The sequence below is a fragment of the Macaca mulatta genome, chromosome 8, assembly GCF_049350105.2.
Source record: "Macaca mulatta isolate MMU2019108-1 chromosome 8, T2T-MMU8v2.0, whole genome shotgun sequence".
In the NCBI taxonomy this organism is placed as follows: domain Eukaryota; kingdom Metazoa; phylum Chordata; class Mammalia; order Primates; family Cercopithecidae; genus Macaca; species Macaca mulatta.
The window spans coordinates 114,847,087-114,866,576 of record NC_133413.1 but is presented as its reverse complement, the minus strand read 5'-3'; the positions used below and the strand labels follow the sequence as shown (position 1 = coordinate 114,866,576).

The 19,490-nt window shown below is 34.9% G+C and overlaps 1 protein-coding gene across 2 annotated transcripts in view; it reads left to right on the top strand.

The window, feature by feature from the left end:
- The window catches only part of LRP12 (LDL receptor related protein 12), a 91,498-nt gene that overhangs the window by 60,484 nt on the left and 11,524 nt on the right, over positions 1-19,490 (top strand). For both annotated transcript variants that reach the window (XM_015145735.3, NM_001261683.1), the window contains 1 exon segment: positions 11,262-11,397. In XM_015145735.3, coding sequence (XP_015001221.2) covers positions 11,262-11,397 — 136 coding nt within the window.

Here is a 19,490-nt window from a genome sequence, read left to right as displayed (position 1 = left end):
TTGCCCTCATAAGCCCTTTAAAAATGGCATAAAAGTATGCATCTTCTCTATTCATCTGATGTTATGCATTGTTAGCAAAATCCTAAATTATTCTTACTAAGAAGTTTCAGGGTGAAGCTGGCTAGTTAGTTCCATTTTAGGTGGGTATATTCAGTGTCTTTGCTCTCCTTATCTTCATTCATACTGTGCTATGACCCTGTGGGGTTTTTTTTTGTTCTTTTTTGTTTTTTCTCCTTCTCTATCTATATTTTTGTCTCTTCTGACTTTATGTTTTGTTTTATTGCCATATAACCCTTGATTATAGTTTGTTTGTTCTGAACATTAGTGACTTTCAAGATACCAAGAAATTACCTGCCTTGATTACAGCCGATAGCCAAGTAAAATATTTTGGTCCTTAAAAAATGTCACTTAGAATAATAAGAATAAATATATGGCTGTATTCAGTCTTAAATGTCAGTACTAATGCGGAAGAATATTCATTTAAATTATAAACAGCTGGATATAAGATTTCCTACTTGCCATGGCACTTGCAGTTTCTAATAATAAGTCTGAGAGTAATGAGAGTCTTAAGTGAGAGTGATGGATTAATATCATTTTTTTCTGCTTGCCTGATTCTTGACTTTCAAGTCATAATTAAAACCTTTCCCATCTTAGGCTAGTAAATATTGCTACAAGTTGAGCATCCCGAATCTAAAAATCTGAAATTTGAAATGCTCCGGAATCTTTTAGAGCACTGACAAGATACTCACAGGAAATACTCATTGAAGTATTTCAGATTTTGGATTAGGGATGTTCAACCAGTATATATGCACAAATATTCCAAATTTTGAAATCCAAAACACTTCTGGTCCCAAGCATTTTGGATTAGGGGTACTCAACCTATGTTCAAGTGCTAGTTAATTATTCCCATACAGGGAGAAGTTCAGTTTTCTAACTTCTTTTTTAAAAAGAATGAAGTTTGGAGTAATTCTAAGGAAATCTTACTCATGTTCAATCTCTGTCCCCTTCCAACTCTGTCCATCCTCAAAATGTTGACTGTTGTGACATTTCGCATTATGACACAGCTTGGCTCAGGTGCCAGGGAGTCAGAAAACCCCATTTAAAGAGTCTGGAGGGTCAGAGAAATCAAGACACTATTTAGGCAACAAGCGCAGTCAAGATACAGGAAGAGGACTTTTGAATCAAGTCATTTCTGCCTAGCTGTGGGCATATGTTTCCGGTTCAGGTTACAGGGCCTAGTTATGTTATACATGACATTTCAATGAGGGCAACTATAGTACTCTAACTTATTTTTCTTGCATATTCCAACAGTTGGTCACTTGCCATGTATTCTCAGTGGCCCATAGACTCTATGCTGAATATGCCTGCTTTCCAAACTGTCCATTTTTAAGTGTCTGTCTGTTGCTCTTCCTTTGAAATGTCTCCTTCAGCCTCCACTTCATGCCCTTATTGCTTCTATTCTACTCCTTGCCCTAAGCATCTTACCCATAATTAACTATATATATATATGTTCTCTTATTAAAAGTAGGTTCTAGAATGCTGTTTATAACATTTTTAATTCCAAAGATACTAAGAAGCTGGTCAGTCCTGCCTATAGTTCTTAGATAATGGAATCAATCTTTAGAAATTTCAAAACTACTAACTGTACTTACGTTCTCTGTGTTATTATAGATTATCTACCCTTTTCATCCATGTTAATGTAGGACCAATAGTTCGTTTTTCTAGAATAGACCACTTTTGTCATTTAAATGCTATTGAAGCGGCTCCCTTCCACCTCCCTGGTAATTTTTCCAGATGTCATAGGGAGTTCTTTAGTGGGCAGCAGTTTGCCTTAGTGGTTAAGAATACAGCTTGTATGAAGTCTCTTGCCTGAGTTCCATCCCAGCTCTGACACTTACAGCTTTTTTGTGACCTTAGGAAAATTACCAAATTTCTCTATGCCTCCATTTTTTTCTTATCTGTTAAGTAGGGATAATAATAATAAGCATTAAAGTACCTGACAGGTAGTAAGTTCATTAAGTATTAGGTAATTTTATAACATTATCATCAGCTGTGGATCCAGGGCCTGCATACGTGCTTCACTTTAATGATACTTACAGTCCTTGGACTTAGAAACCATACATTTCTGACTTGAAGCAGAAATCTCATCCTCAGCACTGTGTGTCATACTTAGTCTCTAAGTTTTCAAACTGCTATTATTTTCCTAAATTAACAATAGTCCAGGAGGTATCTGATATCTGATGCTAGTCATCTAACTACAAACTCTGGTTTTTCCATGTTTGGGTGCCTCTAGTTGTTTGCATAAGCATAGTATTTTCAATGTATTGGATGATTCCCTTGTTAACTTTCAGAATAATTTTTACTCTAATCCCATATGGCCATTCAACAGACACCATTTGCTTACCAAATTTTTATTTTGGAGATGGTGGGGTTTTTTAGTACATTTATTTCCATTGGAATCAAATCCTTCTTACTAGTTGTCAACACTTGGAATTGCTTTTGTACTCATCAGCCATAATGGAATTAATATTCTTTATAATACACTCTATACAGTACTCTGAAAAATGAGATGGCCAAATGACAGTAACCACTGTTACCTATATATGCTATTATCCTTTGCTTATGAACAGAGTGAGCATGATTTTACTCTGTTGTGAAACTTTCATAAAGTAAAATTGTACAAAAAGATGAGTTTTTGTAATTGCCTTTTAGGTGATCTCTTTGCCTCACTGGTTTCTCTTCCCTCAATAACCTTTACAAAATACTTGGATCACATAACTTCCTTTTGTAGTAGGTCTATCTTGGCTTGACTACTGTCTATAGAATTGGGTCAGTAAATTCTTTTAACTAGTTTAGAGTATGCTTTTCTGTAGCTCTACCACCTTCTCTTCTATGAAAGAAATCGTTTGTGCATAGTCAAGCAGAACCTTCCCTGTTCTATACTTGGCATAATGCAGGTTTTTGGTCAGCCTTTGTTTCTGTTTAATAACACCATGTGTTTAACTGAACATGTGACACTTTGCCTAAAATTACTTGTTATGCATTATATCATGTAGTACTGTATTATCTGGTATGATGTCATATTAACTATTAAATGCTTCTTGAATTCAGTTAAGAAGTACATGTCATTGTTATAAAACTACAATTTCCATGAGAGCGCGAGTTCTCTATTTCTTTTGTGCCCTTCGTATGTGTCTTATGAAGTTAGGTGGTCAGTAAACATAAACAGACACTTACTTGCATTTCAGTTTTGTGATTTATTAAAATCAAAATCACAAAGATTTCACATAACTTAGTCTCAACTACTTTTTGTCATAAAGTATCAATTCTTGTCAGTTTAAAAAAACCCAGTTCTTCATCTGTGGAACAGGAAATTGTACTTTTTCTTTGACAGTAGTTCAGCTCTAATTATAAATATCTTTACTTAATGTTTTTTTCTGTGATTTTTTAGGTGTTTTGAAACTATGAAATCTCAGATTGCAAGACAGCTTGAAATTATTTTGAAGTGATCCTCCCTCTTTCATGTGTCCTCTTAATAGAGGTTGTTTGAGCACTTCCAATTTTTTAAATAATTGATTTAAAGATAATAAGTATGATGCATTAATCTAGTTTTAAAACAATAGTCCTATGCTTTCTGTAGGATTATTAAAATAGTATAAGTATAAACATGAAGAGTCTTCAGTGTTTCTTCATCAGTTGATCTTGCCCTGTTTTCTAAACTATACAATGAGATCTTTGTATTTTAAACGAGAAAACTAAAACCAAAATCTTAAGAACTCCGTCAGAGAATCTCTACCTATTCATTCTTCAGTTAATTCTCCCTTTCTCAATTGACAGCATACATGATAAATTTAAAAAATATGTATTCAGTTAATCTTTCATATAGCTTAACCATTATTAGCATTATAATAATGTCATTGTCTTTTTCCTATACGCTAGATCAACTGTAAATTAAATAGGCTTTTGTGGGGGCTAGTCACATAGCCTGTGTGTTCCTACTGAAAAGATGCTATCCACGTTTGAAAGTTGCTATCTTTTGAATAAATATTTAGAACCTCTTTAATTTGGGGATTTCTATTTCTGGGGTTATAGGAAATTTATAAAAAGTAGAGAATGTAGATCGTCATTATTCAAAGTACTTGAATATTTGTTTATATCAAAAGATAACTGACGAAAGTAAATTAGATAGATGATTTAGTTGATACTGGCTGGGTGTGGTGGCACACACCTGTAATCCCAGTATTTTGGGAGGCCAAGGAGAGTGGATTATTTGAGTTCAGGAGTTTAAGACCAGCCTGGGCAACATAGGGAGACCCCATCTCTATAAAAAAAAAAATAGTAAATTTAAAAAGTTGATGCAAGTAATTAAGAGATGTATTAAGGAAGCAAAATGAACAAAGACTAACAAGGCTTCTGAGAAAATAGTGTTGGCGTAGATCACTTACGACTACGTACCTTTTAAGTATAACCCTATTAAATAAAATATCAATACAGATACTAGCACAGTCAAATACCTGTAGACATTTACAATTAGAATCAGTCTATATTCTGCAGCCATATATGCATAGGTTCATGCTCCCCTACTTAAAGGTATTTGCTTCTAATGGAGACTAATTTAATCAAAATTAAAAATACACGTCAGGCATATATCCCTCATCAATTAAGTTGTTTTGTTTTCATAGTGGTGTGATGTCTTCACATTTCCATCTGCATTTTGCAACTTCCCAAGATAGCTTAATATAGACAAAAACCAAGGAGTTATTTTAGCCAAAAAAAGTAACCACATTTTGCAATAAAGAAAGGCAGTTTCTATAGGGTTTTCATATTTTTTCTTAAACTCTGAAAACTTCTACTTCTGGTTATTTCAAATCATTAGCATGCTGGGAATAAGATCTTACACAATTCTGCATAGTACTGACAAGATTTATTTATTTGCCAATTACATATAAACTAATTCTTAAGGACGAATTAGCCAGATCATAGCTGAAATAACTATGTTTAAGCAATAGAAAAGGTATGAATAGAATGAATGTAAGCAAAAGAAAGTCAAGTTTGATGTATTTTAAACTGGGAGGATAGTCAAAATGTAGAAAGATGAAGTTCAAGCCATGTAAAGATTTTGATTTCAAACAAAAAGAGATTTATTTCCTAAAGTAAAGTTTTGTGAGTATGTGTCTCAACTCTATCCTTCCCATGGCTTTTATCTGTGTCAGGTTAATCATGACATATTTTCTCATTCTTTGCAGTGCATAACGGTGCCTAGCACTTACTCAGTAAACAATCCCACGTCCTCTTTCAGTCACTGTCCTCTTTCTTAGCCTGAAAACAGCCTTAGTAGCCATCTCAATACAGCATTCCAGGCATTACTACCAACCCATCTGATTTGGCATATCATGTAATATTGTTTACTGACAGTTTACTGTAATGCAAGCAGTGTGCTATGTCTGTTACCAAAATAATTGTATATAATCCTTGGAACACCCTGTGTACTAGTATTTTAATCCCCATTTACAAGTGAGGAAATGGAGACTGAAGTTTGTTTTTTTTGTGTGTGTCTGTTTTTTTGAGACAAAGTCTCGCTCTGTTGCCTACACTGGAGTCAGTGGCACGATCTCAGCTCACCGCAACCTCCGCCTCCCAGGTTCAAGCAATTCTCCTGCCTCAGCCTCCTGAGTAGCTGGGACTATAGGCATGCACCACCACACCTGGCTAATTTTTTTTTTTTTTTAAAGTAGAGACGGGGTTTCAGCATATTGGCCGGGCTGGTCTTGAACTCCTGATCTCATGATCCGCCCGGATTGGCCTCCCAAAGTGCTGTGATTACATGCATGAACCACCACACCTGGCCCGAGACTTAAGTTTTATCTATTTTATCAATATTATAATAATAAGCCACCTCAAATCTATAATGTAAAATGAGTAACAGTAGTATAAATATAATAAACTAGGAAAAAGGAAATTACAGATGATAGTAGGTACTGGAGCTGAAGTATTAATGATAAGTTGGGACTGGGAAACAATTTATAAAGCTTATAAATAATGAAAAATAATGAAATAATGAAAAAATGGAAGACCCAGAGGAGATCCTTTGGAAGATTGGGACAGATTTGTAAGAGATAAAACAGGACTTGGTTCCCTAACACGTGGAGAAGGCAGGCTCAATTTCTGACTGAAATTTCCAGTTTTAATCTCTGTGAGGCCTAACTTATTTCCTGTCCTTAAAAATTCTTGAAAACGCCTGTGGTATTCTTCAGTTTCTTTTTCCTTAAGTACCTATTCCATCAATCAAATGCTGCATAAGACGACATAGATTCAGAATATAGGATATTCTGAAGACGAATTTGGGAAACACACAGGTCTGATCATGTTGAATTTGAGGTTAGAATGTCCAGTGGGCATTTGACTGTTCAAAGCCTCTGGGTTAAAAATTTTAAACTCTTGACCATAGTTGAAATTGTAAAAGCGAATGAAATCTTCTATTGAGAGTGAGAAGAGCAGAGGGCTTTGGAATTAACCATGAATTCCAGGGGCTGGCTGTCTGACTGGCCAAGGACAGAGGATCTAGAGCTAGAAAATTAGCACAGAATAGAGTTAGAAGGAGAATCAGAGGAGGTGATGTCCACAAAGTCTGGGTAGTACAGTTCCAAGTCTGGGTAGTCAGTGTCAAGTGCTCCAGAAAGATCAAGTACCTTGGGAATGAGTATCCATTGCATTTAGCAGTGAGGTCACTGATGACCTTTGCCTGCTAGCGTGGTTTCTGTGGAGATAAGGTCAGAATTGAAAGTCTATTTCAGTGGGTCAGAGAGAAAATGCAAAGGAAGAAAATGAAAAATTTATCATTGTATCCCAGTGAGCTATCAGAAATATAGTGGGAAGAGATGCATGATTGAGGGCTGAAATAGACCTTAGAGGTATTCAAATAGCAACTCCTTATTTCAACACCTGAGGAAATTATTAATAGCACCCCCCAAAATTTAGTAGTTTACATTGTGATAGAACAGACATTGGCAGATAGACAGACAGCGTCTAGGTCTTCTCATTCCAAATCTGCCAGTATACAAAGGCAAACTCTTAACCCAAAAAGGAGTTAAAAATTGCTTTAATAGTTTCCTTTGACTTTTGAAATGTGTTCTTTCTTAGGTATAGAAAGGAATACATTATGGCTGTGCTAGAGCATATTTGTCTACATACTCAGTGTATTGTACATGCGAAAATAGGTTGATAAAAAGCCACTGGCTAGATCTGGAGCCAAATTCCAAATTCAGTCATGTTGGAAATATGCATAACTAAATCAATATATATATTTATAATTAATTCAGTAAGAAACTTTAGGATACTATGGTTTTGTTTTTGATTAGGAAGAATCATTAATATTTTAAAATAATGTTATAAAAGTACATATTGAATTAGAAATATAAATATTGAATCGTATAATAACCAATCTTATTTAGGGGTGGTATGTCTTATCCTTGGGCAGTTGTATGAAAATAAAATATTCACAAAATGTATTTTTGAGTACCATACTAGAATCTTCGGTTTTTGGTATAAGAGCACCACCTATGGGTTTCTCATGTACTTGAAATTTTTTTCCTAAAACAAAACCTAATAAAATTCTTTCTAGTTTTTCCCTATAATTAGAATATCGATTTAGTCAAAGGTTAGGAATGTTCTTTGTCATAGATTACTCCCACCTTGTTTTTGGCTGTATGTCACTGCTGTTAAACCATTTAATAAATAGTTGAGTACTTAATATGCTAGTACAGCGTTATAATTCTGAGTTGAATGTAATTTAACTCAAAATTGTATTCTCTTTAATGTAGGTGAATCTTACATTAATTCAATGAATTAATACAAATGAACAATTTTCCATATTCTGGGGAAAGGGTAATGATTGTTTTTGGCTGTTTATTTATATGTTTGTTTATATTTTCATGAACTTGAGATTTCCTTTAGCTTACTTCGACTCCAGAATGCTATGGTAGGAGATAATGAAAAGTCTCGCTCTGTCACCAGGCTGGAGTGCAGTGGCGCTATCTCAGCTTACCGCAGCCTCCGCCCCTCAGTACTCCAGACTGTACTCCATCCAGTCTGGAGACAGAGCGAGACTCCATCTAAAAAAATATCACTCAGGTTCAAGCGATTCTCCTTCCTCAGCCTCCTGAGTAGTTGGGACTACAGGCGCACCACCACACCCAGCTAATTTTTGTATTTTTAGTAGAGACAGGGTTTCACCGTGTCCAGGAGAAAAGAAGGTGTTATAAATAACTTAGCTATCCTTTTATTAAATTATTGTAATAATAACTCAGAGCAAAGTGGAAGCAAACTGGCAGTTTATTATTAATAAACTCTTAAAAAAGAATTACATTTGAATACATTTAGTCTTTTTCTAAAACATCATTTATTAAAATTAAAAATTTTTTGTCAGGGAGATTTACTAATGAAACAGCAGCAAAAAAAAAGGGAAGCTTTGACTATGCCTTGGCAATGAGATGAATGCTAAGCCCTTGATGTATCTGTGTGCTGTATGCTATCAATCTGTTCTGAAAGCGATTCAAAACAGATTCCCTTTGGCAGTGAACCCTGATTCCAGGGCAGATCCATTTTTAGATACGAACTTTTTTTCTGCAGTAGAATATACTTTTAAGGCTCTGATGGCATGTTTTCTTCAGGGAATAGGTTATTCTATAGAAATAAGGATTGACTTTAAGTAACATAGCTTGTTTCATTTTGATCATTATGGATAAAATTCTTTAAATTACATAGTATACTTCCTAGCATTCTTAACCTAAATTGAACAGAGTATAAGCTTTGTTACGGGAAAAAAAAAAAATTGCCGTGCATGGTGACATGCTCTTTGTTGTCCCAGCTACTCAGGAAGCTAAGGCAAGAGGATCACCTGAGCCCAAGAATTCAAGGCTGTAGTGTTCTGTGCTAATGCCTGTGAATAGCTACTGCACTCCAGCCTGGGCAACATAGTGAGATCTCATCTCTTTAAAAAAAAAAAAATGCTGGGCATGGTGGCTCACGCCTGTAATCCCAGCACTTTGGGAGGCCGAGGCAGGCAGATCATGAGGTCAAGAGATCAAGACCATCCTGGCCAACCTGGTGAAACCTCTTCTCTACTGAAAATACAAAAATCAGCTGGGTGTAGTGGCTCGCGCCTGTAGTCCCAGCTACTCGGGAGGCTGAGGCAGGGGAATTGTTTGAACCCGGGAAGCGGAGGTTGTAGTGAGCCGAGTTTGCACCACTGTACCCCATCCAGCCTGGAGACAGAGCAAGACTCCATCTAAAAAAAAAAAATAGTTATTTTTCCAAGTTACAATTGTAATAGTGATATTTGGCCATCTCTTGGGTTACCTGATTTTTAAACTACAGCTGAACTTAAAAAGCACTGGAGTGCAGGCCGTGTATTATACCAGTCATTTTGCCTGTACCGATTCATTATTCACTTAACAACTCTTAGATCAGTATGAATATTAATTTATTATGACAATATACAACAGTCTTACCTTTTGAGAGACAGGCAATAATGTGTAAATTATGAGCTCATGGTTTTTAAGTTTAGTATGTACTATTTATTGTGTTTCTGAAAACTTACTCATCACTTCTGATAACTGTTTATGTATCCCTGGCAGCTACTCTCCCCACTTCTAATTTTCTGCTTCTAATCTGCTGTTACTTTAAAATCAAGTAATCTAATTTGTTGAAGTTGTATTAAATAAGAGGTTCTAGGATTTTAAATTCTACTAAAGGCTTAAACATCACGTATTTAATTGAGAGAGAATAAATTGTCACATTATCAACTGAATTCTGGACAATGTTAACTATTTACAACGAGAGTTCCAGATAATGCAAGAATAATCCAGGAAAGTATTGGTATTAGTTTTAATTTATTCTATATGCATGAAGATTTTCCTCTGTGATATGCAGCTATCTAATCACATGATGATATTTTAAGCACTATTTCAAGATTTTACTTTTAAATAATGTAGGAATCATTAATAACACTGTAATAAATAGCTTGGAAGTATTAATGGAATAAATTGAAGAACTGCTTTGCAGTAATTTTGAATGTTTTACTATCTTTATTCAAACGTCCACTAACTTCTTAACAAAAATTACAATCCAGCATCTTATTGTTAGGCTTATTTAGAGTACCCTAAAAGCAGCATTATGCTCCTAAGGATGTAAACAAAGTAGGTGAGCAAATATTGGAAAGGTAGTTTATGACAAAGAAAATAAACTTGAAAGATGAGTTTTGAAAAAAGATGGGTAGATGGATAGATCAATCTCCATGGCCAAAGCCAGTAATCTTGAACTCATTCAGTGATCCAGGTGGAAATTTCCTTGCCTGCCCAAAACATGTACGGTAGTCCCTCCTTATCTGTGGGGGATACCTTCAAGATCCCCAGTGAATACCTGAAACTGCAGAGTACCAAACCTGATTGCTGTCCAATATAATGCCTTTTCCATCTTAACTAAGCACTTAGGTACTGTGGCCATTAACTTTTGCAGTTTGAGGTATCACAGCAAAACTAGCGTGAATTTCTTTTTCCTTCTTTGTAATTTCATGGATATAAGATTCATTCTTTCTTTAGAGCTCAGACACCTCAGCATATGATTTTTTTTCTGTTGTTGAGAACTTTCACCTTTTCACTTAATGGAAGCACTTTACAGCCTCTCTTTGACATATCTGAATTACCAGCATCACTGCTTTTGTGCTTTGAGACCATTCATAATGGCAAAGTAAGGGTGATGCGAACACAAGCACTTCAATACTGTGACAGTTGATCTCATAACTGAGATGGCTACTAAGTAACTAATGGGTGGGTAGCATACACAGCGTGGATACACTGGACAAAGGGGAGATTCATGTCCCAGGAGGGACAGAGCGGCACAGCAAGAGATGTCATCACTACTCAGAACAGCACACAATTTAAAACTTAAGAGTTGTTTATTTCTGGAATTTTCCATTTAATATTTTCAGACCACTGTTGACTCCAAGTAACTGAACAATGGAAAGCAAAATGTCCGACAAGTGGGGCTACTCTATTTAATTGGAATAAGAAACTTTATCTAAAAGGGAGGAAATTGAAATATCTCATTAGAATAATAACTTTATTTAAAGTTGATACTACCATATCTTATTGGATATTATTTGATGTGTAAAGTTTTTTGGTTTTTAAAAAATAAACACTGACTTACCTAGTACTATTTTGAATGTATAATAATAAGCAAAGATTGCTTTGGCTGTCTTCCAGCTTGTGGAGAGACTCCAGAGCAAATTCGAGCACCAAGTGGCATAATCACAAGCCCAGGCTGGCCTTCTGAATATCCGGCAAAAATCAACTGTAGCTGGTTCATAAGGGCAAACCCAGGCGAAATCATTACTATAAGGTAATTCTACCTTTCTGTATTACTACATAATTTATTATAAAACATAAATTCCATTTTCATTTATTATTACTTAACATGCAGTAATATAAAAAGAAGTCTTTTCAGGAGATGTGATAAAGAACAGCTAATAGTGTCATCTTAAGAGTAAGAATAACAGCCCATCTGGTATGTGTTTTGACTATTTTCTAAGGGTGGTAATGTATTTGCATTGAATCATCTATATTCTTCTAAGCTGCTTTTTAACAAAAGATACACATTTGCAAAATAGCCTATTAGGGTCAAGACTAATCTTTGGCAGTGGAACAAACAAATAAACAAAACTCAATAATTCACTTGGATATCGAGCCCTTAACCTTTGTCTCATTAGTAGAGCCTTCTACCTAAATAAGTTAAAACACGATTGTCATGCATGTCTGTATATGTGTATGTATGTATAAAACTTGAAACAAGCTGATAATGGAGAGTTACTATATCTAGAAAAATCTTATTGTAACTTCGAAACAAAAGAGCATTTGTTAAGAATACAAATGAAAGGCTTTCTTAAGGGAAATAACCATAAGTTTAAGATTCTAAGAATAAATGTGACATATAAATAAGGAAGGTTAAGATTAAATTTTAAAACATTTAGCAAATTACTTGCAGAAAAAAACAGTATGGGAATAAGATTGTAAAGAATATATTTAGTAGAACTAGATATTGCTTGCTTAGGAAAATTCTATCAAGGCCATTAGGAAAAAAATGTTACCTACGGCGGGGGAAAAAATAGTGTGCCTGAATGAAGAACTGCAGTTGGAACAAAACACAAATAAGAATGTCATTTCCATCACAGAGACAGTGTAGCACAAAGGCACCTTCAACGTGCTTTCGTGTGTAACATTGTATGGGTAGGAGGCATAGAATTTTAGATTTAGAAGAGACTTTGGAGATCATAAACTCAAATTCCTTCATTTTACATTTTTAAAATAAGACTTATACATTTAGCCTACTTTCTCATCTTTTTTCGTCTTCCTTTTTTGTATATATTAACTAATGAGGAAACCAGTCTCTCCTGAGAAGCATAACTGTCATCTATCTCCTTTTTTTGGTGGAAGCCATAAACAAGGGCAATAGTTTGTTTTCCTTTTATTTTCCTGTACCCTACATTACCTCTTCTGGAACCCTGGAGCTTGGCACATACAAAAGCTGTTATTCTCCTCCTCCAGGCAGTGTTTTTCTCTTGCCTGATTGAGTGGTAGAATGCACCATTAAGGTTATCTTTCTGTAACAGTGTCAGTGTTGAAATGTAAATATACCTATTTTCTGTTACTTGTTGTATGACTGTGTGTTTGCAAAATAACATTTTTACCACATATTGGGAGTTTGTTAGCATAAAACTAGAATTTATAGAGACCTTCACCTTTTAACCTAAAAATTAAACTTACAGCTTATAGTTCAGTTTTGTAAAACTTGAAAATCTTACCAGCACAGAAGAGATTACATTGAAATACTGCCATCTGGTTTTGATAATGTATTGGATCCTTGAGATTTCGTGAAGTAAAATACACTGAAAACCAAGCACAGTACTAAAATGCAGAATAAAATTGAAGTGAGCTCTACAGCTAAAGGAGAATTTCCTCAATTCTGGAAGGGAGCAGTGAATTTGGATGTATACAGACCAGAAGGTGATTTTAGTAATTGTTCAAATTCTTTACTGAAGTCATTATCATGTTAATACCATAACTTTAAAAAGATGACACACATGCATATACACAAAGACAAGTTTTACATATGATTATCAATGCATAATCTTAAATGATTCAAAAGAATCATATGCATAATTAAATGTAGCTCTTTTAGACATACAAATGAGTCAGTATTAGGAAATATTAAATTAACTTACCAAGTTAACAAGTCAAAAGAAAAAGTATGTGATTATCTAGTGTACCTAGATGCTTTAAAGCATCTTGGTAAAAAAGAAAATCAGCCTTCATTCCTGAATTTAACATAAAAATTTTAAATTCTTAGTAAAATGGAATTGGAAATATGATTTTTTAGATCTGGATAGAAGAGGGAAACTAAAGTTATGGAGTAAAAACAAACAATACTGAGAGCTAGCTGTATAAAACTTGCTTAAGATGGTGAAATAAAGGCATTTTTACTTCATTCCTCTCCCTTGGAACCCACTACAATCAACAAAGGCCACCTTATCCATGGGGAAGAGGGGATTGAATACCAGCACCCTGCTTGAAGCCAAGGACTAGGGACAGGCAATTTTGCTCAAGACAGGAGGCTGAAAAATCTTCCACCAACCACAGCCTGAATTTATATGGGGCTGAGAGCTTAGAGAGCTGAAAGGGCATAACCTAACAAACATGAATAACTATGTCACCTGCTGACTCCATGACAGGATCTTTAATACTCTGAACCATCATTTAAGACTTACTCTGGAATATAGACCCAAGCAGGGGAACATAAAGGAAGAGAGAGTTAAAAAAGAGAGAGAAAACCAAAAAACTTCCATAAAATAAACCTCTAAACCGAAATTCCAGAATGTGTGAAAAAATTGAATGGTGAGAAAAACAGCCAAGCAAAATTAAGTTGGAACTCAGATTTACTCCAAACGTTTTAAGATGTATTCTGTCAGGGATTATTTCTCAACTTTCTTTATGCCATGAACACCTAATAGTCTGGTAAAACCTATGTATTCTTTCCCAGATTAATATGTTTAAATTCATTTAAAAAAATACATAGCATTACAAAGGGAACCAATTATATTAAAGTACAGCTATCAGATATTTTGTAATATTTGTAATGTAGTAATATATGCTTATTTATTAACACATTAACAAAATCAAGTGATGGTTAATTTCAAAGAAAAAAATGTAAGTGTAAATAGTATTTTTAGATACCTGTAAAAACTGAAATGTAACATAAAAATATCTCTAATTTTGAATAGTGGTGGAGTGGCCGGTGGTATAAATACTGTCATGGTTTGTTGTTTATAAGTGAAGGAAATGCTAAATTTTAATAAAAGGTTAGTGAAAATAAAGGTGTAAATTGTTTCCAACCAATTTGTGATTTTTGAGGGGACAGGAGAAACATTGAATACTCTTACTTGGCCTTTATTAGAAAAAAAGTGTGTTTTAGCATTTCAATTAAAGTATCAAAAGGTAGCCACTGATTAAAAATAGAAGTAATATTGAGCAGTTAATAGAGGAAAAGCAACTTTAAAAATATATTCAAAAAAAGGCTAGATGTGATGGCTCACTCCTGTAATCCCAGCACTTTGGGAGGCTGAGGAGGGCGGATCACTTGAGGTCACGATCACTTTGAGACCAGCCTGGCCAACATAATGAAACCTCATCTCTACTAAAAATACAAAAATTAGCTGGGCATGGTGGCAGACACCTGTAATTCTAGCTACTCAGGAGGCTGAGGTATGAGAATTGCTTGAACCCGGGAGGTGGAGGTTACAGAGCCAAGATCGTGCCACTGCACTCCAGTCTGGGTAACAGAGTGAAACCCTGTCTCAAAAAAAAAAAAAGGAGGAAAAGAGGAAAATGAGAACTCTCTCCCAAGTAGAAAGTTTGTAACACACTTAAAACTAATAGAGAATGTCTAAAAACGAGGAGATGGGGTAGACGCTATGGCTCGTGCCTGTAATACTAGCACTTTGGGAGGCCAACGTAGGCTCAGGAATTTGAGACCAGCCTGGACAACGTGGTTGAAACCCTGTCTCTACCAAAAATACAAAAAACTAGCTGGGCATGATGGCTCATTGCCTGTGGTCCCAGCTACTCAGGAGGCTGAGGTGGGAGGATCACCTGAGCACAGGAGGTTGAGGCTGCAGTGAGCCGTGAATGTACCACTGCACTGCAGCCTGGGTGGAAGAGTGAGACCTTGTCTCAAAAATAAACAAAAACAAAACAAGGAGATAGAAGAGGTTGGCTTTGGAGCTACTCATCAAGAGAAAGCTAGTCTAGGAAGATTAACATCCACTGTAATTGAGCTTAAGGCATAAAATACTAGTAACAATTAGGGTGATCTACCAGGAAAAAAAAAACAGCAGTAAATTTCATGTACCTAACTACATAGCCTGAAATACATGCAAAGCAAAATGTGGAGAATTGCCCAGCAAATTTGACCAATCCACAATTCCAATGGGAGATTTTTAACACACCTTTAATACTTATTTCAACAGAAAATACACATTCTTTTCAAAAGCCTGTGAAACATTTATAAAAATTGATTATGTTTTAAATCACAAAGGAACTCAATACATTTCAAAGACTACATCATTCAGATTGTGTTTTGTTACCACAGTGCAATTAAAATAAAGGAAAAAAAATAAAACCTGTATGTTTAGAAATATATTCTTAAATAACTCCTGAATTAAAGAGGAAATTACAATGGGACTAAATGGTTTTAAAATAACCATAGTGAAAGTAATACATATTAAAGCTGTTAGAATACATTGAAAGAATACTTAGGAAAGTTTACTACTTTAATGCATTGATTTAAAATTTAGAAAATAAATAAGCTCAGCATTTAACTGAGGAAAGGAAAAGAATTACAGGGTAAATTTTAAAGTAGAAGTAAAGGCCAGGAAAATAATAAAATTCAATAAAACAAAAAGCTGACTTTCTGAAAAACTCAGGAAAATAGATAAAACTCAAAGCAAAACTGAAGAAAAAGAAGATAAAAAGAGCAAAAGTGTCTATAAGCATAACATTTTTAATGTCATAAGAATATTATAAGCAGTTTTATGTTAATACTTTTATACAAGTAGATTAATTGGATTTTTTAAAGAAAATTTATATTACTAAAATTGATTCAAGAAGAATTAGAAAGCTGATGAATCAGTAGCCATTGAAGAAGTTGAATCAGCATTCAAATTAAGACTCTAGAACTAGTTTTATAGGCAAGTTTTACCAAATGAATAGAAAAGGAATTTCCTTAACCTGGTAAAGGATGTCTGTTAAAAAATTTAAAAAAGCAAATTTAATGTCAAAGTTAATTTTAGCACCAAGGACCAAGACAAAAATGTGTGCTTTTACTGGTTATAGTAGAATTCTTAGTCAATGCAACAGTGCAATAGATAGAAATAGGTGATATAAAAAAAATGGCAAGGAAGAGAAAACTTTTATTTGCTAATTATATGTTTGTTTTAAGCAGTTTAAAGCAAACTTAAAGATCACAGATAGGAAAAAATGTCTTTAAATTGTATGAAAGTACTGTGTACAGAGCTTTGTAGTAATAAAATTTACTATCAACATAAAATCAATTTTCCAAGAAAATTTAAATGATCAAAAGTTTAAGAAACACTGATTAAACCAAAAAACATTAAGAAATTGAAACTCTCTCCCTGACTCAATATATTCTAAATAGGCACACAGCACAAATACATCAACAGTGCTTTTATTACAGAAATTATTATGAAGCATTTAAAAAACCAAAAAGTAATTTTACTTATTCATTTAAAAATCCTAAATGAATTAGCAAACTAAATCAAATAGGGTATACATGAACAGATACTTATTATTTCTTATTCTAGACAATGTTTCTGCTTTCATGAATCTTTTTTTTTTTTTTTTTTTTTTGAGAGATAGTGTCTCACTTTGTCACCCAGGCTGGAGTGCAGTGGTGCCATCTCGGCTCACTGCAACCTCTGCCTCTCGGGTTCAAGCAATTCTCCTGCCTCAGCCTCCTGAGTAGCTGGGATTACAGGTGTGTAAAAACTAAAACTCTGAAATACTTAAAAAATAGTTGAACATCTTTGGGATCTTTGGAAACACCAAGGTATCTTAGAGAGGACACTAAATGCACTAAACATAAAGCAAAAATAAAAAATTAGACTTCATCAAGACTAAAATTAAAAACCACGCTCAATTAATTTTTGAATTTTAGTAGAGATGGGGTTTCACCATGTTGGCCAGGTTGGTCTCAAACTTCTGACCTCAGGTGATCCACCCACCTCGGCCTCCCAGAGTGCTGGGATTACAGGCATGAGCCACCTCTCCCAGCCTTTGCCTTCATGAATCTTAAATGTTTAGTGGACTAAAAGTTTATTAAGGGATTCCCTAGTTTGAATGGGACTAGGCCTCCCATAAACAAGAGCTATAAAGTTTGGATAAAATATTTTAAAACCAACTATTTGAAGGATCTGGAGAGTAATAAGAAACTGGCAAAAACTGGAGAGTATTCCACCCCTGAAAGAAGGAACCACTCTTCGTGAGATAGGCTTGTTTCCTACCAGTTCTCTGAAGATTCTTGCCAGTCCGTGCAACGTGGAGTGACTGAACTCAAGCACATCACCATGGTCTTGTTAGCTTGAGGTGTCAGGATGCAGTTGAGGCTGCAACAGTAACTGGAAATTAATTAATAAGGTAACTCCTGGAAAGGAGAGAACCACAAACTGGAAAGTAACTGCATTTAAATTATTCTCAGATCCTTAGCTGACCCATGAATTGTGTGTGCATAAAGAAGACTCCGAGGAACCCGCTGGAAAGTAACAGCGGGAAGGCTGAAAAGACTATATGATTTCAGCTGCTGTGCGCCACAGCAGAGGCAGCATGTGGAGTTTGAATCCTGTCCATCACAGGCGAGACCCAGTATAGGGCTTCATAAATAAATGCCTTGAGATTTTTAATGAAACTCTGTGTGTCATACTTTACAAGTAAAGACAGTGTCCTTAAACTAAGAATTCTCCCTGAGACTAAGGGCAGAGCAGAAACAAACTCGCTTTAAACAAAGTATAAAAAAACCCAACCTCCTCAAGTTCATGGTCATCAGACTAATTTAACTGTGTGATAGAACAAAAATTAGTATCTTCTATGTTCTAGATAAATGTAAGAAAAAAAAAATCTCATTTTCTACTTGAAAACACACAAAAATTAATTTATATAAATCTCAGCTATAAATGTAAAAACTAAAACTCTGAAATACTTAAAAAGTAGTTGAACATCGTTGAGATATTTGGTAACACCAAGATATCTTAGGACACTAAACACACTAAACATAAAGCAAAAATAATAAATTAGACTTCATCAAGACTAAAATTTTAAATGTCTGCTCATTAAAAGGTTCCATTAAGAAAATGAAAAGACAAAACCATAGACTGGAAGAAAATATTAGCAATACACATATCTAACAAAGGACTTGAATCCTTTTTTTTTTTTTTTTGAGACAGAGTTTTGTTCTGTCACCCAGGCTGGGGTGCAGTGGTGTGATCTGAGCTCACTACAACCTCCACCTCCCAGGTTCAAGCAATTCTCCTGCCTCAGTCTCCCGAGTAGCTGGGACTACAAGCCTGCACCACCACACTCAGCTAATTTTTGTATTTTCAGTAGAGAAGGAGTTTCATCATGTTGTTTGGCCAGGCTGGTCTCGAACTCCTGACCTCAAGTGATCTGCCCACCTCAGCCTCCCACAGTGCTGGGATTACAGGCATGAGCTACCATGCCTGGCCAAGAATATAAAAGGGATTTTTATAACTTTTTTGTTTTAATGGGCAAAAGACATGAACAGATTCTTACACAGAAGATATAAAAATGGCCAACAATCACATGAAAAGATGTTCAGCAAATTTGTCTTCAGGGAAGTGTGCATAAAACCACAATAAAAGATACCACCCCTCAGTGAGACTAAAATGAAAAAGACTGACCACATTGACTGCTGGAGAGAAAGAATGTGGATGTAGGTGGATATGACATGTCTTACATAATAGACATGCCCCCAAGTAACTCATGTTTATAATATGTAGAGTTCTTAAATAAGAAATATTAATGAATAAAGGAGGTAATTTGAAAAACAAGGCAATTTGGAGTAAAAGAAATAGAAATAACCAGTAAATTGGAAAGGCATTTCAATCTCAGTAAATAAAGACATGCAAAATAGAAGTGATAAATCTCTTTTGTCTACCTAACTGGCAAAACATTTTAAAAAATAGAATATGTCATTTTGCTAAATGTATGGGATATACGGTACAGACTTGGTAGAATTGTAAGTTCATATAAACATGTTTTGCCAGGATCTGTCAGATTTAAAGAGGAATTATTCTTCTGACCTAGCAATACTAGTTCTAGAACAGTTTGTCCTAGAGAATTTATTGTTCT